Source organism: Cupressus sempervirens, chromosome 1 (assembly GCF_028749045.1).
Source record: "Cupressus sempervirens isolate cs-2001-9-10 chromosome 1, ASM2874904v1, whole genome shotgun sequence".
NCBI lineage: Eukaryota > Viridiplantae > Streptophyta > Pinopsida > Cupressales > Cupressaceae > Cupressus > Cupressus sempervirens.
This window is the reverse complement of record NC_143118.1, coordinates 295,249,138-295,270,266: the sequence shown is the minus strand read 5'-3', so window position 1 is coordinate 295,270,266 and position 21,129 is coordinate 295,249,138. Positions and strand designations below refer to the sequence as shown.

Genomic DNA, 21,129 nt, shown 5'->3' with positions numbered 1-21,129 from the left:
ACATTTAACCATTATCCAACATTTTAGTTTCATTCCGATCGAGTTCAAGGACCTTGCCAGCCGAGGAACTTGCAAAATTTAAATTCGCTATAGAAAACCCTTGAATTGAGTAGTCAGTGTTCAAGGTGAAGGTTTACCCGCCTGGGTGTAGCGGAGCCTGAAGTGCGGGGAATCTAAGCGATTTCCGTTCGTTGGCCAAAATTTGATTGAGAAGTGGCACGCTCTTGGATTTCCAATCTGCAGTTTTGGGAACCAACAAGGAGTACCCATGTGCTTTTCACCTAAGCAAAATAGGCAATTCCACCACCACAACACCCTAGCCTACCAACTCTAATGCCTCGCTTGATGGGTATTGCAACAATTGACGAGGAAATAACAACACACTTAGAAGCCGCATCTAGTATGATGTGGATGGGTGACCTATGATACAATGCTGAAGATGTAATGACTGAGGCCACTCAACATGCGTCTGTCAAAGTAGTTAATGAAGCGGAAATATGTTGTGCAAATAGTGTGGTCTAGGTCATCATGGGTACACTAACTGTCCTAGACAATAAGGGGTAAAAATATTAGACATCACAAACCCAAAATAGTAGGTGCTGACAATCACAAGGAAATAGGTGGAAAAAACCACGTACCCTAACCCTTGCATGGAGAAAGAGAGGTTGAAAGAGGCAAAAGACAACATTGAATAGGGAATGGAGGAAGAACAAAGAATGTCACATGGTATTGCCAACACTCCCCTGCAGTCAATTTCCGAAACAAACATTATGCAACAAATGTTGGAAGCCACTATACCTGTACGAGTCGTAGACCTTCTAGAGACCATGCCAAAATTAGATGTGGCAATTACCAACATGGTTGGTAACAACTGTGGCAACCAAGACAATGGCGACTAGGACAATGGCAAGCTAAAAAATAGAACACTTGGCTGTAATAACCCTACTAATTATAGCTCCAACAAACATTGGATTGTTTCAATTTATGAATTCAAGCTCTGATACTCCTATAAGAACCCTATGGGTTCCAACATAAATTTTGGTTCTAAATTCTGTCAGTTTTTTAGAGTTTTGTGCTTTTGCAATTCTTTTTTGTTTTTCAAATATATGCTTTTAAGGATTGTTTGACCTATAAAAGAAATGCAATGAAGGTAATATAACTACCACAAGTCAATGCACAACTTCTGATTTACTATGATGATCAATTACTATTGCAGAAATTTACAATGCAGTTAAAATTGCAAATATTTATGATGTTTAAAGAACTTGGACAAAGCCATGGATGAGTATGGATGATCTGATCAGTAGCTGAAAGAAATGCCAATTAGAAACTGACGTGTTGTTATAAAAACACCCACACACCTTACACCCTTCCTACAACCTCAATGTTATAATTCCAGGCCTTAATTCTAACGGCAACAACCCATATTTCTGATCCACAATGACTCAGGAGGATTTGCAATGTGTCACAACTGTCTCCACAACTTGGTAGCAGATTTTCTATGAAACTTGAATTCCCAAATACTCTGAATCTCTCCCATATTTCAAATATTCTGCTTTTGATTGCTTTAAATGTTGGCATAATTTTCTGGCACTGATCTCGAACTCAAAGTGCATGAAAATATGAAGGAATAATACAATATTCACTCAAAGTGCACTGGTCTCCTGAATGCGGAGGGAAGTGGTATAGTAGGGGACAAATGGGTGATAGCCTGTCATTAGGACCAAACTCCGCAGTGACTCTTTGATCCTTATCATGTCTGAATCAACAAGCAAATGTTCAAGATCTCTCTTTGATAATCACCATCTCAGGCTCCTCAATATTACAGATAATGCTGCGATAGTGCTAAACCTATGGATTCCATGCATATACTCCAACACAAAATGCATATTTTGATATGCTGTGCTTTTCCAAGCTTGCAATATGCTGTTATCATCCACAACTAGGAAAATATTGCAATTTTTAAAAATATTCTGATTATGCTATATATTATTCTGATCATGCTATATATTATTTTCCATGCAGCTCTCACCATAGCAGAGGCACTACACAGGCAGATCGTAATGGTACAATCAAACAAATGTACCCAAACCATGAATGTAGCTTATTCCAAAACTAGCTTCCATCCATTATCTAGCAATGAGCCAATAGCAAGAACATAACCTCCGCCAATGACGCTAATCAACAGTTACTAGACCTGCTGCTACAAGCCTGGTATTACACGAACCGTGTGGCAATCTCCAGATGTATAACTTCTGATTACGTGCTCCAAGCAATTTGGTAGTTGCTGGTGACTTAATGGCAATTCTGAGAGCATTGAAGGCTCTGCGTATGATTCTTATTTGGACAGATCCTTTACATTCCTTAGATTAGAACAAGGTAACTGTCTGTGTAATTGCAGGAATATATATTGCCATTGGTGTCTTAGTTATTGCCCGTTTAATAAATTCATTTTAATTCGTTTGAGAACTTTTTGGGGTGGATTCAAATTCATTTTGGGTTTTCTGTACAAAGGCATATGTTTTATATATATATATATATATATATATATATATATATATATATATATGTTTGTATGTATGATATGTGTATGTATATGTATGCAGCAGCAAATAAGTTCATACACTACTATGCTAATAATAAATCAACATAGCAAAATGCACCACCATATATACATTAATGCTTTAGTCCAAATGACATATGTTTTCTCTCTTTGGCCTTTTTAGTGGTCTATTTTAGGGTTGGAGTGTTGAATTGACTTTGATAGACCAATAAAAACTTTAGCAAAGTAAGAAAAGTCCATTTTTTGGCAAAATTCAGTCTGGATCCTGCTGCATATTTGGAAATTTGCCATAAAAACAGCAAAATTTGTGCCAGGTTCAGCTGACAGAATTTGGGCAGACGTTTACAAGAATATGACAAGGACCAGACTTTTACAAGAACCAGACCAGACTTTGGGCTTGCCAGCAAACAATTTGGTAATCTTCATCTCTTCATTAATTCCTGCGATAAAATTATTTGTCGGGTCCTGCTAATAGATATTTTGGCAAATAATATAGTTTAAGTTTGATTCTCGTGTCCAGATAATAGGCTGCTAAGCATATGTCTATTGTCCACAGATTTTGATTCTTCCATGTGCGTATGAAATAACGAAGTGTGGCTTCTACAACTATATATGCTCCTAAATATATTAATCTTCACCCCGAACCTTTGTCTCCAATGTTTCCCTCAGTATCTTCAAGCCAGTGATGATATAAGACATGAACATAAGGTGTCCCCCATATATAATAACAGCAATGATCTTTGGGAATAATATTCAGAAATAATTAGATGACAGGAATAATGTTTTATTCTCAAACTTTAGTAGCTTCAGAATTATATGATTCATAGATGATGCCAAAATATCTTCGAGTATTGTCACCCACTCTGATACCATGTTACTTTTCTGAGTGTATATATCTGATCTGCAATATATTCAATCTGCAATGTATTGTGTGTGTATGTTGGATAACAAAAGGGGAAAATTTATTCTTCCTTTATGCTTATTGGTGATGCCCCTTCACCAAGGGTCACCAATCTTCTTACTATAATAATATTATATAATACTAAGTTACCATATTCACCCCTCAGTATGCAAATTTGATATTTGATCCGTAGCTAATTCGAAGTTGGTTCTGGTTCTTGTCAAATTCGTCATTTGTCTGATGAATTCCCTGCGGATTCTCTTTTTCGGACCTTGGACGAATTTGGGCGAATATCGAGCAAATTTTGTAGTTGAAGGAAGAGCTTGGGAGGAATGACTGCAAATTTGGGCATGCAACCAAAATAGTTTGACTTTTTAATGTTTTTATTGTTTTGAAAAGGTGTTTTTTTGGTTTAAATATAATCTGATTTATTATCTAACCAACCCAACCCTAAAACACATCCGCACTTCATATAGTGGTGTATGAACTTATTTGCTACAGCATATTTTTAAATATATATAATTTACAAAAAAAAAAAAAAAAAAGATCTTGTACAGATGAACCCAAATTGATTCCAAACCCAGCACAATTTTTTTTGGATCAAATTGTGAATCCGTATGTTGAACCCACATCCGAACTGGCAACTTAGATGTAATATAATAATAATTATATTATTATATAATATAATAATTATATTATTATATAATATAATAATTATATTATCAATACAGTAATTATATTACCACTATAATAATATTATCACAATCTTTATGTCATCTAAGTCAGCCTGAAGCAATCCGACCATACCTACAATGACATCAACATGCACAACTCCTCTTTATTATGGCCATTAAATACTTTAGCAGAAATTTACAATGCAGTTATTTTTGCAAATATTTACATTGTTTAAAGAACCTGGATGAGTATGCATGATCCGATCGGTAGCTGAAAGAAATGCCAATTAGAAACCCACATGCTGTTGTAACAAACACCCCACACACCTGAAACCCTTCCTACAACCCCAACGTTATAAATTCTGAGATTGCAGACCTTAATTCCAACTGATCCATGATGACTTATGAGGATTTATAATATGTCACAGCTGTCTCCACAACTCACTGGCAGATTTTCTCTGCAACTAGAATTCCCAAACACTCTGAATCTCCTCCGTGATTCAAATATTCTGATTTTGATTGCTTCAAATGTTGGCACACTGGTCTCCAACTCAAAGTGCATGAAAATATGAAAGAATTCTCAAATCTTCAGACCAATTTCCTGGAAACCCTTGCATACGGTCCCTTCACCAAGACAATGAGAAAAACTACAATGTGTCATAGAATGGGGTTCGATTTTCTACCAAAGCTTTTATAATTGCCTATAAGCATATTAATCTTGAGGCTTCTCATTCAGTCCTCTCATGTGTTAAAGATGGTAGAGCTTATAAGTTCAAACATTTGAAATGTAATATTAAAATATAACCTCCTTTACTCAATTGGTGTCACATATGATATAACTTATTCAACGACCACTTAGAAACATTACTCAATATTATTATTATTAATGATTATTATTACTAATAATCATTAACACAATTGGTAGACCATAAAATTCAATCAAGGAACCAACTGAATACCCGGATGCTCACTGCTTGAGCCACCACCTGAACAACCTGCCAAAAATAGCAACTGACCATTCAATGAATGACCTATAAATAATAAGTTCATCAAAAATCAACAAATAATGGAATATAAAGGCAGGATCCTAGTGTCAAGTAACACCGGCAATGAAAATAAATTGCATCAGGGACCGTCTAACCAAAACTTCAGCCCATGAGGTTCACAATAATGGACTAACAGCACCATTACTGACTCCGGCTAAAATTGGGACATTACAGGTAACTTAGAGATTACTTGTAGAGTTTGTAAATTATGGTTCTGAGTCATAAAGATGACCTTGAGGTGGTCCAAAACATCTCAGGGAAGTCTGAAAACAAGGGAGGCAGATAAATAATGAATTTTTGACAACAAAAATTCCTTGTAGGTCTGTAATTGCCATGGAATAGTTAATTACACAATTGCTTTGATGATTGCATGACCACACTTCAGTTTTGACTTGAACCCAGTGATTATGCAATTGCTGGTTTGTGGTAACTAACACTTTTGTAATTTGTCTTGTGGGGCCAGAATGATAGCTGGAGACATCTGACTCTCATCTGCAATTGGCCTATAGAAATTCCTTATTTGGAAGCATGTTGATTACAAAAATAGGTTTAGACTTTAGACCATTGTGCACGAGCTGCCAGTTGTGTGATTCTTCATGTTATTATTATATTGTTTTGGAAAAGTAGGCTGAAAAGTATAATTTTCATGGAGTTGCAGGTAGGATGGTATGTAGAACTTGGTTTCATGGTGCCATGAGCTCACTTCTTTTCCTAGAGATATTTTTTACATGTAGAGTTGACAAAATTATAGTGATTGAGAAGCTGTAGCAGTTCACTCTTGCTGGTGTTTGCACACATTTAGGGTTACTCCAGGGTAATTTTGTGTTCTCTGTCTCCTCTTGCTTGTTCCCATACTGGTTTTGTCATTTCCAGCAGTTAAAGTATTCCATGGATGTTCCAATGAACCAAGTGAGGGTTTGATGCTCTAGCAGAGAGATTACATCTTGTTTTGGAGAATTTTGATGTGCTAGTGTGTGAAGTTTGTAGGTGAATATCTGTTAGAGAACGATTCTGATCATACAGATCATTAGATGCCATGAATTAGGGATATGTCTTCTATCAAATCCGCCAAGGGCTTAGACCCAAATGTTCTGTTAGGTATGCCAAATCCAGTGATTTGGATGGTAGTAGATCAATAAATTCAACACTCAAATCACATTTCTTTTGTGGATCCACATTTCTTTTAATTTTGAGTGGGCTGATTTGATTGATCATTTTATTTTTGATTTAATCCTTAATGTTAGAATAACAGGTCGGTACCTTTATGTGTTGGACTTTATTTATGATAGAAGTTATTCAAAATGGGTACAGTTTTAATTTTTTTCTTTTAACAATGCTTTTTATAATTATTTTTTGACTGTCTCATGGTTTCCTTGCAGGTAGATCTATCTGCTGTACTTTTTAGACTGACAGTTGTAATTTCCAATAGTTTGTACCATGATGGGGATTACCTTTGCTTAGCAGTTATCAGCACAAGAGAAAGTTCTTATGAATGATGGCTCGAGTCTGCATGTCGTTATATAGCTCCATATTTCCTAAAGCTAATCACTTGTCTAATTTGTTAGGTTCCAATGGAATTTCTATCTTCCGAAGCAGCCAATCTTGTTTAGATTTATCACCAAGTTATTACAGTCCCAATGATAAAGTTTCTAACATAAATAATAGTTGTTGGTCAGGAACAGACGAAAAGAATAGATGCAATGTTCCATTTTCCTGTTCGAGACAGTTTTTTCAATCTTCTCCTGCCTGGGCCACTATAAGAACTGGTCTGCATGATGAACATGTCAGTAAAACAATTCCATATAACAAATTTATATGCTTATCATCATTTGGGTCAAATAAAAATATCCATGTTTGTCGAACATTCTCTTCCCGGGCTACAGACAAATCAGATGGGCTTTCAGCAGAAGTTTTAACTGCATCCAATGGCAATGGACCAACTACTGGAACCAGTGATGTGGTTGGGGGTGATTGGATGGATGCTGCAAAAAGTGTTTCAAAATCTGTTAAGGATGCAGTTATGTACACAGGAACAAAGGCCAAGGAGACATTGGATGAGCACTTTCCTGTTTTGCAGCATTGGGTAGACTCTTCACCATATCTGAAGGATACACTTATTCCAGCCAGCTGGACAATGTTGGCATCAATATTAGCTTGGCTGGTAATGCCAAGAGTGCTCCGAAGGATCCATCGGTATGCTGAACGGAGTTCTATAGTATTATCTCTGGGGCGCCCATCTCAGGTGACCTATGAGAAAAGTATCTGGGGGGCTTTGGAGGACCCCGTGCGGTATTTGATCACTTTTATGGCATTTTCACAATTGTAAGTTGTTTTCTCCACTTTGCAACCTTTAATTGATAGAACTTTAATGTTATTCGCAGTTTAGGCCTGTTAAGTATTAATTTTTCAGTAAAGGAAATCAATTCATAAAGAGGTGGAAGTATCAAGGAACTGCCCAAAAAGTTAGAATATGCATAGATTAGCTTTTCTATGTCTTGTATTTTCAGAATCTGTAGCTTATTCTTAAGCTTGAAGTTGACGATTGAAAATAGGTTTAAATAGATAAATTATTTACAGAATTGAGAGTTCTTGTCACTTTGGTGAATGCAAGTAGGCGATTGGAGGACATAGAGATTTGTTAGCAGATCAGCAATATTGATATTGAAATGTTTTGTAAAAATAATTTTTGTGATCTAACTTATGAGAGTTCAAAAACCTAATTCCAGACAGACTGATACAGGGGCTTAATTATTGCACCAAGCACAGTTGCAGCACAATACATGCCCCAAATTTGGAGAGGAGCTGCTGTTCTGTCATTGGTTTGGTTTCTTCAAAGGTGGAAAAGCAATGTGTTTTCTCGTTTTTCTGCTGCTGAGCAGATTGTTGGCCTTGATAAAGAAAAATTTGTGGCTTTGGACAAACTCTCCTCTGTAGGCTTATTTGTTCTGGGAGGAATGGCACTGGCTGAGGCTTGTGGTGTTGCTGTTCAGTCTATCATAACTGTTGGGGGTATAGGAGGTAAGTGAAGTTTATGTATAAGCATCTACTGGTATATTTTTCTTCCTTTGTGAGAATAATGAATCTTATATCGCAGAAAAAGAACATAAATATTATATTACAAGTGTCAGAATCTTTTGAGAAGGAAATTGAAAAAGCTAACATTGAAGCATTGTGACAGAAGGCAGCGAGTCAACAGCCTTTGGGAAACAATTGTTCTAACTATAATTTATTGATGGCATCTTATAAATATCATTAAACTCTTCCAAGCATACTGGGTAAGTAAGATCCTTATGAATTACCTTACATCTTTTTTCCACAGAAGAAGTGATAGTAGGCAGAATTATTGCATGCCATACCTATTTTCATGTATGTCTGGCCTTTCATATGCTCACTAAGAGAGCATTCCACTAGGAGAGAGGAGATGTGAATTTTCCCTGCGGTCAGGTCCAAAAAGGTCTTAGCTGATCGATTCACCTACCCATGATGATAGAGCAACCCTCTCTCATCCAATTTTGCATGATTTCTTTCGTCACCGCATTTAGCATAGTTTATGTTCTCAAGGTGGCCAAACAAAGGACTAACAACATTGCATCTTTGAACATTTATTTGAAATAGGGAGAACATGAGACATGAAATGTATGGTATAGGCAAAGAGAATTTGGCAATAAAATACTCAACCACTTTTTTGATTGCATACTGATGATCTCCACAAGACCAGTACCCATTCTCTTGCCCTGTGTTTGACGTTCATCAACATCCACAGATAGGGTTGGCAATGATATACTATGTTGCATAGTCTATATGTGCTTCCTTTGTTTCTTTTGATCTTTCCAACAACGATCCCTTCTAATTAGGTTTCGCAACATTGTGATAGTGTCACGTCCCCTCTTTAGCTCCTTTTGGCAGTGATATGTGAGTTATCCTATTAGGGAGTCTCGTAGGCTAGCAAGAGTGTTTAGAGGCTCAATCAGGGTTATAGTGTTCGGATTTGAAGCTTTTGACAGTGAGGGCATGATTCAGAGGAGTTCCTTAATTATAGGAGACCCTACTTTCTAGGAGGTGGAGGTATCATCGACCATTGAGGTTATAGGAGACCATCCCTTGGTTTCAATTTTGGGAGATTCAGAGGTCTTCCTACTTTTTAGGGTTATCCCTAGATTTGAGGGATGAGACTGTCGATTATTTCATGATATCTGGTAGTAGTCATAGGTGGTGGCAAGTTCAGTGTCACCTTCTGAAGGTGATATGGCTATTAGTTGGCCTTTGAGGAAATATTTAAATATATTTAAATATTTTCCTCAGTTAGTAATTAAATTTTAAATAAGGCTAATTTATTAGCCACTAGGATGAAATAAGGAGATTTTTGGCTCCAGTTGGTCAGTTGTGTTGGGGTGTGATAGTCCGTTGGAAAGTGCCAAACCTCTACTATTTGATTTTCAGCTACAAGAGCCTCGGTGACACTTGATACTTTTACCATGATTGAACTAATGCTTTTTCCTCTATGCTGGACGCCAATAATGGAAATAAACATTATAACCCAAAGTTTCCACTTAAGTCATATTAGATCATTCTTAGGGTTCGAATGCCTAGTAGGGAGTTATAAGGAGAAGCAAAGGAAGGAAAGATCATCGTTTACATTATTCATCCATCATTTTGGGCGCTTGGCTCTGGTAGAGCATTCCTCCAACTAGGACGCCAACCCTAGGTTGAGAGAGTGAACTGTTTGGGACGTAGCCCTCAAGCAGCTGTGATTCAGCAGGGCTTCAGTACTATATTCAGGCAGAAAGCAAGCAGCTTCAGCAATGGCAGCCTTTCTTACCTGATCTTCAGCAGCAACCGCCATCTCAAATCTGACCTTCAGCATTGGGCCGCCTTTTGCACACCTGGGCATTGGAATAAGAACAGATCTGTTGCAGGCCTGTAGCTGGCGGCCTATCCATATCCGGCGTTGACTGTAGCTAAGGTACTAGGTTGCTTTTATTTTTGTAATAGTCATTATTGGGTTCGTTTGGGTATTCCTAGCTTTCAAGTGATGTGGCTTTGGATTATTACTATACTGTTTAAATACTGCTGTTACTAGTAGATGTTGTAACACATCTATTTTGAAGAGATAATATCAAAAATCAAATACCAAACTTCTGCACTTCTGTCTACTCTGTAAGAACACTTAATAATTGCAGGAGAATTCTATTTATTTAAATAAAATTACAGCAGGTCAGTGAATCAGTCTGCTAGGGATATTTCAGATAGAGACAATTCATGAATGTCAAGAGTGCTGCAATAACATATAAATTAAAAAAAACTAACAATTATGGTTTATACATTAAGTAATATAAAATATATAGGGTTTGCAACTATAAAACTAGCCTTTTTTACAAGAACGCCTGGGTTTTTACAACAAAAAAGTCAAGCATGCCTAGGGTTTGTTCATTGGTCTGTTAAGACGAAAATAGAAAAAGGAAATGTAAAAGAGATGGAATTTAGAAAAATAAAGGAAAAAAATTTCAAAATCAAAACTTACCTTTTTTTAATATCAATGGTGAGCTCTTCCCATTCCTTTGTAGACTCCTCTAAAGTGATTCAACCACCATTTTTCGCTCAGTCTCCTTGCTGGTTTCCCTTCAATGCAATTCCATTTTGGCTCAAAATTCTGTTTTCCTCCTTTTGCTTGAAAATGAAATGAAGTTGCTCTCAGGGTGTAGGAGATAAATATAGAGCAGAAGTTTAAGTGAATTGCTTTATTTCTTTATTTTATCGGCATTTTCAATGACAATGCTGCATTCAAGTTTTTTGGTTGGGACTCATCTAGAGTCAACGAGTTTGGTGAGTACTTGTTTGTCGAGTCTTCTTGGCTTGTTGAGGGTGGTTCGCCTCAAGACTCCCCGATTTTGGGTAATTTCTTTGGCCAAATAGGTGTTTATCTTGTTTGCAGATGTTGGGCTCATTTATCTAGAGATTTGGTATGTGTTTGAGAACTTTATAGAGCAATCCAGGATTGGACGCAAAACCTAGTTGCCCACCTAGGTCAAGGCACAAAACTTCATCTAGACTTTACCAAGTTCCCTTTCTTTTTACTTTTGACTTGATTAGTAGTTGCAATTCACCCCAAAGGTTTATTGCTAGGTAGTGTGCCATTGCAAAGTTGAAGGGTTTTTTGCATGGCAATCTAGTTGGAGACCCTATGCCACCTGTCAGGCGCTAATAACAGCCTTTAGGCATCAATCTACAAGTCAAGCTAGCACCAACTTATTTAGGGCAGAAAACATACGCTAAATTGTAGGTCTCATCAATAGGAGCGATTCCTAGACAAGAATCTACAGCTAGTTGTTAGGATTGTGGAGATATCCTATTGGATTTGGGTGAATACAATGATCCAAGGGTTCCATGTCACACATTCTTTGACTTGAACCAATCTTGGACATTAGACTTCAACAGGCTATCTAGAGAACACCAAAACTGCAATGAACCCTAGGAGATAGTTATCTAGAAACATACATAGGTGTGACCACGTTTTAGACTTGCTGCATAGGAGTATCATAGAGGTGGAAGAATAGAGTGCTAACACTTGAGCATTTTACAACTCAGGACTAAGTTCACTAAAGGACCTCAGCACATCCACAGCAATCACCGTCATACACACAGTCATGTAAATGTCCTACATTTGTAATTGCTGGAAGCCCATATTCGTTCTATATCTCATGGCTGTTTTATTGAATTGAATAAGCAGTACATTGGGTTAAATCTCTGCTATATTATTTTTGTAAATATTTTTTTTATCTGGATTATATTTATGCAACCTCTGACCTGTTGTTGAGTTGATTGTCTGAGATCTGATGATTATTTTGGAATCTTAATCTAAATCTACTTTTGTCAATTCATAAACCCTAGAGTTAGAGTAATCAACATACCTAACATTGGTAGTGGATCATATGTTTAGAAATTCAAATCCTTTTTTTTATATATAACGGTTAGGCTAACCAGAAAGTTGAAACACTAGTTCCAAGAGAAGATGACATATAATGATTGGCTAAACTCTCAATTTTCTCTGCTCGGTCTCTATGCTATTGAAACGGTTTTAAATTTCAAAAACAAGAAGTTTTGGTCCCTTTATTTTTTTTGTAAAATTTGTTTCAGTCCTGTTTCAACCCCAATTTTAGAAAAATCTTATAGCTTTGTTTGCCGAGTTTTTTCCCAAAAGCTATTTTCTTCTATGGATAATACTTTTCAGCATCAATTTTTCATATGGGACACGTCCAATATCACAACTACATGTTCAATATCACAACTAGATGTACATATTTATATAGATGACAATTTGATCATGTGATGAGAACCTTGGTAGTGTGTTTGTAAAGCTCTCTTGGACCCACGTGATACCATGGAGAATTATTAGCAATGTACAACCCACAAGATATCCTTTTCATCAAAGAGCATTACACTCAAAGCCTTTGTACTGTGGAGGTATTTGATCATAATCAAGAAAAGCACAAAGAAGAAGATAAAGATGCATGCTAGAGCTCCCCTTTGGTCATCAAGATTTTGGGACAAATCTTCTCAAAGGAGAAAGACATGTGCATTGACACAACAATCTGTTATGTGATTGAAGCTTATATTTTGTCACAATGCTCAATGTTGATGTAAGCTGTAGTAGGTTATAATTATAATATTATTAACTAATACGAATAAATGATTACTACTCACAAGGTGGTTATGTATGTGGCTTGGGGGGAAAGTCATGTAATATGCCTTATACACCAATTTGGTAATGTGATTGAAGATTTTATTTTTTATATGCTACTACTCAAAAGGTGGTTTGTTTGAAAAGCCACACCCATTGCTATAATAAGGGGTGCAATGTTGTGCTATGGATTCATTTCTTATTATAAGGAAACGTTTCTCTACAGATTGAAAACATTTTTACGCAGGTGAGTTATCACCATATGGGTTTTTACTTAGTATGCTGCTGAGGTATTTGTTTACTCAAATTATTTTTGTTGCAGATATCTTAAATTGCAACCCTTGCAAGAACATACGTGGAAATAGGCTTCTATCGATTGGAAGAATTCCCTTCATGTTGATTTTTTTCTCTTATGATTTTGTGAATTAATTGTTTTTTATTTTCCATGCAGGTATTGCAACTGCAATTGCAGCAAGGGACATCCTAGGAAATATGCTAACTGGGTTGTCCATGCAATTTACCAAACCCTTTTCAATTGGAGACTCAATTAAGGTGTATTTCATTTGTTCATCTTTTGATATTTACAATAATACAGAGAATGCTTTTATGACTATTTGGCTTGATTGAAAAAGGCTACCAAAAATATACTTTAAGTCTCGTCTGGCCTTGTGATTATTGGTTTTTGACATTTTGTTCATAGCTCAAGGTTAAATTTCATTTAACATTTTTAGGATATTAGCAATTTAGATGCATCCAAAGATATTGGACAAGCTATAATTAGAAATTATCTATTGATTACTTGAAAGGCTGGCTCAATTGAAGGACAAGTGATTGAAATGGGGCTGACTTCTACAATTATGCTGAGCCCAGATAAATTTCCTGTGACTGTGCCAAATTCTTTCTTTTCTAGCCAGGTATTTATGAATTCTTATTAAATTTCTATGTTTAATTTATTCTTTCACGATTTTCATTTTCGCTATGTATCTTCCATGTGTTATAAATAATCATTTAATGTTAGTAACTTAGTATTACTGAAATGTAGAAGGACAATATTGATTTCATCAAATCACAAATAAATATTTTTTATTTGGTAAATTAATAGCCAGGTTGGGCCAACATCCTCTGTATTATATAAAAAAAAAAAAGATTACATTGTTCTGTTCTTCTTCTTTATACATCCCTAGATACTAATCTCTTCTACAACAAAGTCCCTAGTACAGTACTATTGGTCTTGGGCATGAACCTCTGTATCTTACTACATCAATTTCTCCAAAATTGCAGCATCCTACGATTGTATTTAGTATTTTATCTATATTATATCTACATGCTAATATTATAATCATTATTTTTATAACAAGAATTGAAAGCCATTTTAGTAATGGCTGGCTATCTTCACTTAACTGGTTCTCGTCCTCTTCTTTGCCTTTGGCCCACAGATCATCCCTATCCACGAGCTCTCTGTTTCCAACTCCTTGTCCACCTTTGCCCTTGCTTTCCTTATTTTTCCTAGCATGGGTCGCTCAAGCAATCACTGGGCAGTCAGACTTGCTGTGTTCATGTGTCAATGCCTTTGCAATTTCTTCCACATCCTTGGAGTCATTTTCAATCCATTCTTCGCTGGAGTTTGGCAGTGAAGGTATGTTGCCCTTGGGCTCACTGTTATCGTGAACCCATAGGCATTCCCTCTCCTTGTAAATTTTGGTCCACACCTCTTGGGGAGGGGAAGGATATTTCCTATCCTTTGCAAAAACTTGAGATTTCTGTCAACGTCCCCCAGTTTCTCCTTTAGCTTGTTGAGTTCCACTGAAACAATGAGGGGAAACTCCTTCACCTTCTGTTCTCGGGCGATGTGGTAGTGCTATGGAATAGGAATCATGTTATCCTTGTCCACATTGTCCAGACCAATGTCAATTTCACCAAGGAAAACATGCTTGAAAAGCATTTAGCAAAGATACTTTGCCTTCGCTTTCGTCACTCCTTGGGTCAAGACAAAAACTAGAAACATTGTCGGGATATCAGCATTAACCCAGTGCTTGTGGCATGACTAGATAAATTCTCTGCCCAACACCTCCTTCACTGCGTGTAGGACCAAAGGGTGTTTAACAGAAAACACCTTGCCTAGGCATTTGTCCAAGATCTCCAAAAAAGGAAACCAATGTTTTAGTAGATTCCAAAGTAATCGATGTGTCCATTCCATCTTGTTGTGTGTGTGAACTGCTATTTTTCTACGACTCATCCTTGGCCAATCCTAGGTATAAGTCGTTGTGAGCCACTTGTCTTCGTACATTGCAATCCTTACCATATAAATTAACACACTTTGTTAGTTATGGCAATTTAAAGAGTTACTCGACTATTGTACTCTTTAGTTCTTTCGATGATGACATCAAATGCCTTGGGTTTCACATTACTCTTGGCATATCATTGAATAAATGCCTATTTCTCATTCTAGTTGTCCCTATCTCAAGTTTCAATCATATAATCATTATAACTCCTTTTTTGTTATGACCTCATTCCCTTGTCCATTATAATGTGTAGGTAATTTGTATGATTAATTTTGCACTTCAGATCTATCCTTGACTTTCCTCATGCACATCATGTGTAATGTCCCCTATCTGAATCTGTCATAATTTAAATGAGATTCATCAATTGAACTTTTGTAGATCCAATTTTATATATCTTATTTCATCTCTTCTTATCTCCATGATATCTATTATTGGTAAATAATGTTTTTTATACACTTGTTATAAGAAAAGATGTGTCTTTTCATTAATTTTCTTATTATTATTTATTAATGTTCATATTATACTATTAATTATATATGCAAATATATACTTTAATTTATATATTTTGATTATTATTAAAGATAATAATACTTTATTATTTAATTACCATTTAATCCATCTTCATTCATTAATAATACAATTATTATAATGTAATGTATTGTTTGATATTATATTATAATATGAAGTTTAATTATATAAATATTAATTTAGCGGTGCTATCACATTATTTTAGCAGGCATATCACATCGTGACATAACATCCCCATTTTCTGATGTTGTTTTTGCCATGTGGCCTCCCCATTTCCTTCTCTATATCTGTGGGACATGTTGAAGTCTTCCAGTTTTTGTATTAACGTCGGTTTGAGCCACTATGCTAGCTTCTAGTTTGGGATTGTGTTTTACCTTATTCCATTGATAACATTTAGTGAATCTCCTTCAAAATATATTTTCTTGGCATTGATGTTGAAACCATTTGCAGCCCAACCAAGGAAACCCTCAATTTGTGTCAATGCATCCCATTTTGTCTCTTCCAGGGTTGCCTCTAGAGGCCTCATTGAAATTTATTTTGACTCATCTTTTTTAGGTGGAGCTCACTTAGTATTTTCTTTTGCGTTGGCCATTTTCCTTTTCAATCTTGGTTCGTCAATCCTTGGCATATGGAGTTCATTGAAGGTCTTATGCATTGAGTCACCAAGCTTGTGAAGGTACAATCTTTCTTTATTTTTCTTGCAACGACATTGTTTGCTAGCTCAATTATTGGTCTATCAATCTTGATATAGAGGTTCTTGTTATCCATACTTTTCTCCTTGAAAATGCGCCTATTTCTTTCTTTCCATACTTCTCAAATAACTATGAAAGGGATTATTTTCCACAAGCAACCGAACAATCATTGAATTTTGGTGTAGCGGGCACTATAGGTTCAACTTGTTCATTTAATGCTTGCAGCAATCATTTGCATATCGGTAGGTTATTACGATATGGGTTGTTGTTTCTTCCTTGGTCAGACACAATGTACATCTTCCTAGACCATGGATATCGATTTTCCTCATCTTATCTTCCATTAGAATTCACTTTTGTAGTGCACCCTAGGTAAATATCCTTGCCTTGGGTAGAATGTCTTTATTCCATGTGAGTTTTCATGGGCCAATTCCTTTTAGCCACTGATGTTTCTTTCGATCTTATAGGCCACACAAGCTTTGTAGTTGCCTATGTTAATGCCACATAATCAAGTGTCGTCCTCTCCTTGTGTAGGCAACACATGTATTTATTTTAATATTTTTCTTAATGTAGTTTTTTGATCTTCTGGTGCATTAATTCCATTATTCCCATATTTTTGTGTCATTTCGGTCGATTGATCTTCCATGGTTGGATGCTTTTGCCCCCATATTCTGAGTGTTTCCTGTCTAATATCTTGTAGGCCCAGTGTGCCAACTAATGCTTTCTCCCAATAGTTTGTCTAGAAAGCTGCTCTATTTCCATTCCTTATTTCTCATGGATTGTGGTGGGAAATAATGTCCTTGCACTCCAGGATGTAGTTCCAAATGGTTTATCCTTTGGATGGGTTGGCCACTATTAGGATTTGTGCGACTTCATTACCATTACCACCTAAGTACTTTTGGTGAAGTATCTGGACCCGTTTCTAGTGAACATCTTTATGTATATTCCATAACGCTTTCGGCCCCATGGCTAGGCTCATTATGATCAGCTATCTTAGTCAGGTTCGCCTAGCCTCATTGGGAGAACAAACTTTACTCCATGCAATTAGTGGAAATTTATTTTGATCACTTGTTCCACTCTAAAAGAAACATCTCATATTTGATTTAGATCAGTTTCTGCTGATTTGGATAGTTTTATACAAGTCAAAGTATATGTGGAATGCCAAAAGGACTTCTTTGACCATCATCCGCTTCCTTGCGGAGTTGAGCCATTTCCTTTTCTAGGGTTCCATTTTATTTTTACATCCATTGATAAGATTTTCCCAATAGCTTGCTTTGTTTACTCTTGCAAAATATGGTACTAAAATTTTCCAAAGAGAGTTGTAGTCTTGAGTCCCAGTACTTGGGCAATATTCTTTTGGAGACACTATTGAGTATCCAAGAAAAACATTTGAGTTGCTCCAATTGATAACTTGCCTTGATGCCTTGCAATATTTTTCCAAGAACTCTTTCATGTTTCTAGCTTTTGATCTTCTTGCAAATTTAAACAAGATTTGCATAATCAACAAGCTCTGATGGGATATGTTATCAATCCCATTAGTGACCCCTAAAACATCCTAAACCCTACCTTTACCCCTGATCCAACCCATTCGCCCATATTAACCTCCCTTAGCCACGTAACTAATCCATCCCATCAAAACTAAGCCACTTTTCCCCTAACCCCTTTCCTAAACTAAGTCTAAACCCCCTCTTAAACATGTGCACAACTTTAAGCAAGGGTTAAGTCTTGCTAACCCAAGCCAAAATCAAAATGTCTCTCTTATCCTCTTCCATCCCTATCCAAGAACATTTATGGCTTTTACATGCCATTAATGCCTCTTACAGCCCTTCTAATGCCTCTTTCATCCCTCTTACGCACTTATCTTCCCTCATTACTCCCTTTGACCAACCATTTTCCCATCCCCTCATAGTCATCCTCCTTGTGACAAGTGTCACTCTCTGATTGGTTCCAAACAAGCACAATCCATGTGCTCCCCTTTCAAAGCATCCTAGCCCTCCTTCATCCTTTCTCCATCCTCACATCCTGACCATCCATCTCTCTACCCCTTGGCCTATAAATAAAGCCCTTCTCTCTCACAAATAGGAATCCACTTCCTTGCTAAAGTTATCATGCTAATTTGAGAGCCTAAAAACTACCAAAATACTATCATAATGTTGAAATACCTCCACACCTCCATTGTTAAATCTTTCATCCATCTACATGCTTGATACAAAACCCCATTTTTTGGAAGCTTGAGCACATTGTGAGTATACATCCCCTATTATTAGGGACTTATCTACGTCACCATAGGTTACACCCGAGGAGCTTGCAATTCTTGGTTTGCTTTACTTCTTGGTGATAACCTCGTCCTATTTTAAGTGTTAGCTTATTTAGTATTGTTAATAGTTTCAATAATAGTTAGTATTCAATTTGCATTACTAGATTAGGTGATACATTTTGGCATGCCAGGTGGGACCCCGCATTCGGGTCTCTATAATCATATATGTTTTTTTTGTGTTCTTTGACTAAACAAATTAACGTTTTGTATTCGTTTGTGCACGCAAGTGGTCTTCTAATATTTTTTGCAGGCACATAGGTCTCTTGTCAGGAAACGCATTCCCAGCCATAAGATCAAATTCCAATTTAATCCACTTTTTAATAGGCTTTGTTCGCAATGTCACAATCACGAAATTGGGAACCCGCAGCAGCAGGATCGCGACCTTAAAACTGTGGGAACGTGAACCCACGAAGGCAGGATCGTTGTCTGCCCTGAAACCCCACCACCACGTGCCATTAAAAACACCTCCATCATTCCTGCTTTCCTTATTCCTGCAGAAACGCTAATTTTTGCCAGCGAGATCGCTGCAAAAGGCCTGTGGGAACGCTTAACGTAGTTAGTCAACTGTTATACCCCACTTTTTCCCTCTTCTGTCGAACCTGCAGACACATCTGTCGGCGGGAATGCTTCTCTATAAACCTGCAGGATTGCTTTGTTACTTTTATCCTGAGGCCCACTTTTCTGTGCTTTTCACCATTCCTTTGCACCTCAATCTCGCGACCTTTTAGCTGCATTCCCAGGCTGCGGGATTGCGGTTTAAACCCGCGGGTTTGCTGTTTTGACCGGCTAGGGCCAGGTTTTAACACTTTTCTGTTGCATGTACCTTTTGGAGTAGAATGCTAACAAGTTTTTGCAGGTTTGCTTAGATTGCTTCCTAGAAAATTTGTGTTTAAAATGCTTAAAAATGAACAAATCTCACTTTTTCATGGAATGCATGTTTGAATCTTAAAATGTTTTTCATTGAGATGTTTGGTTAGTTTAATAAAAAAAAAATGTACTCTCGAATGCCAAGTATTAAAAATGAATCAATGTGATAAACACTTCATTTCAAAGCACAAAAAAACATTATGTGAAAACACCTCCATTTTCAGGCTTAAAATAAATCCACCAAATCTTGAATGTCTTAAGGATAAACTCGTTCTTATTCTCTCCTTTTAAAAAACTTTCTCGATCAATTTCCTTTTTGTTGACAGAATTTCTTTTGTTGAGCATCGCTGTGAAGTTGGAAATGAACATTTGAATGCTAAGATCATGTGTGTCTTCAAAAACTAGTTTGTCAGGATACACTTAAGTGTCCAAATAGAAATGAATCAAGTGCCTTGCATGTTTTGAGATTGTGCCTTCTAGCACATCTTGATCTTCTCTATTTTTTGCAACTTAAGACCTTAAAGTACATGATGCATGTATCGAAAGTTGTTAGGAAGATCATCTGCAACAACCTAGGAGTGCTTGTAGTGAGTTTATCCACCTCTGGGGAGCGCGTCCCCTTTGGTGAAAAGCTCAAACCTGTAAAAATCTGGCCGGTATATAAATGAGGGAAAAGGTAAACTTTCTCACTCTATCACCCAAGTTCGAACAGTGTATTTTTGAGGGTAGCCTGAGGTGGAAAAACTTTTCCACGATTTCAGCATGTCCGAAATAGATCCTTAAGTGGATCACATACATAACAACCATTTGATGAGACTCCACAGACCTATTTACAACCCTATTTTAGTCTTCATGATTTTATCCATGGTATGTTCATTCACGGTGCAAGGGAAACAACATCCCCCAAGATTACTCACCATTGTGCTCCCCTGGTAGAGGCATAAGGCTACTTGGGTTTCATCTCCAAGGGTTGTTGTTCTGTTAGAAGGTGAATTTCTATTTGTGGTGCCTTGAAGATTCTTTGATGTGTATCATTTGTTGATCGACTCTTGTATCGACTCACCTCTTCGATTAGAGGGACATATTGCACTAGAATTAGGAGACATCAAGTTGTGGGCCATTGAATAGCATATTTCAACCAAAATTTGACCTTAGGGATAAAGAGTGTGTTTGAATTGTCTTATTTGCGCAAAAGACCTGTAAAAGACATTTGTAGAAACTTACATAGTTTCTAAGGTTACTATCAAATCCTTTTGCGAAAGAGATCATTTGTATGTCTTTCTTAGAGTTGCTTTGTCCTTTGAGAAACTGTTTGCTCATAATTAGTCGCGTCAGAAAAGTCCTACCTTTGTTATCTCAAAAACAGTTGTTAGCAAGCCCATTCGGAACAACTTTAATCATGGTAGTTCAACTTTGTCTTTTTTGAAATTATCCTTACAATCTCCAAAAGCAGTCATTAACAAAGTCCAGTTGCAGACAAATTTCTTTCTCCTTGGTCTAAAGTTATCTTTCTCAAAATACCATTGTTACATATCTTACTTGACCAAAAACTTTCTTTGTGAACAAAACCTTCGTCATCAAACC

At 36.7% G+C, this 21,129-nt stretch overlaps 1 protein-coding gene across 5 annotated transcripts in view; it reads left to right on the top strand.

Moving 5' to 3' along the window:
• Positions 1-21,129, top strand: part of LOC149577277 (mechanosensitive ion channel protein 1, mitochondrial-like) — a 192,922-nt gene that overhangs the window by 84,000 nt on the left and 87,793 nt on the right. Inside the window, exons 2-7 of one of the 5 annotated variants that reach the window (XM_089823131.1) lie at positions 2,026-2,379; positions 2,878-2,978; positions 6,564-7,506; positions 7,925-8,202; positions 13,314-13,414; positions 13,669-13,776. In XM_089823131.1, the coding sequence (XP_089679257.1) occupies positions 6,677-7,506; positions 7,925-8,202; positions 13,314-13,414; positions 13,669-13,776 (1,317 nt within the window). In that variant the 5' untranslated portion in view covers positions 2,026-2,379; positions 2,878-2,978; positions 6,564-6,676. The remainder of the gene's footprint in view (positions 1-2,025; positions 2,380-2,877; positions 2,979-6,563; positions 7,507-7,924; positions 8,203-13,313; positions 13,415-13,668; positions 13,777-21,129) is intronic. The other 4 variants (XM_089823126.1, XM_089823121.1, XM_089823145.1 and 1 more) reach the window with 4 other exon arrangements.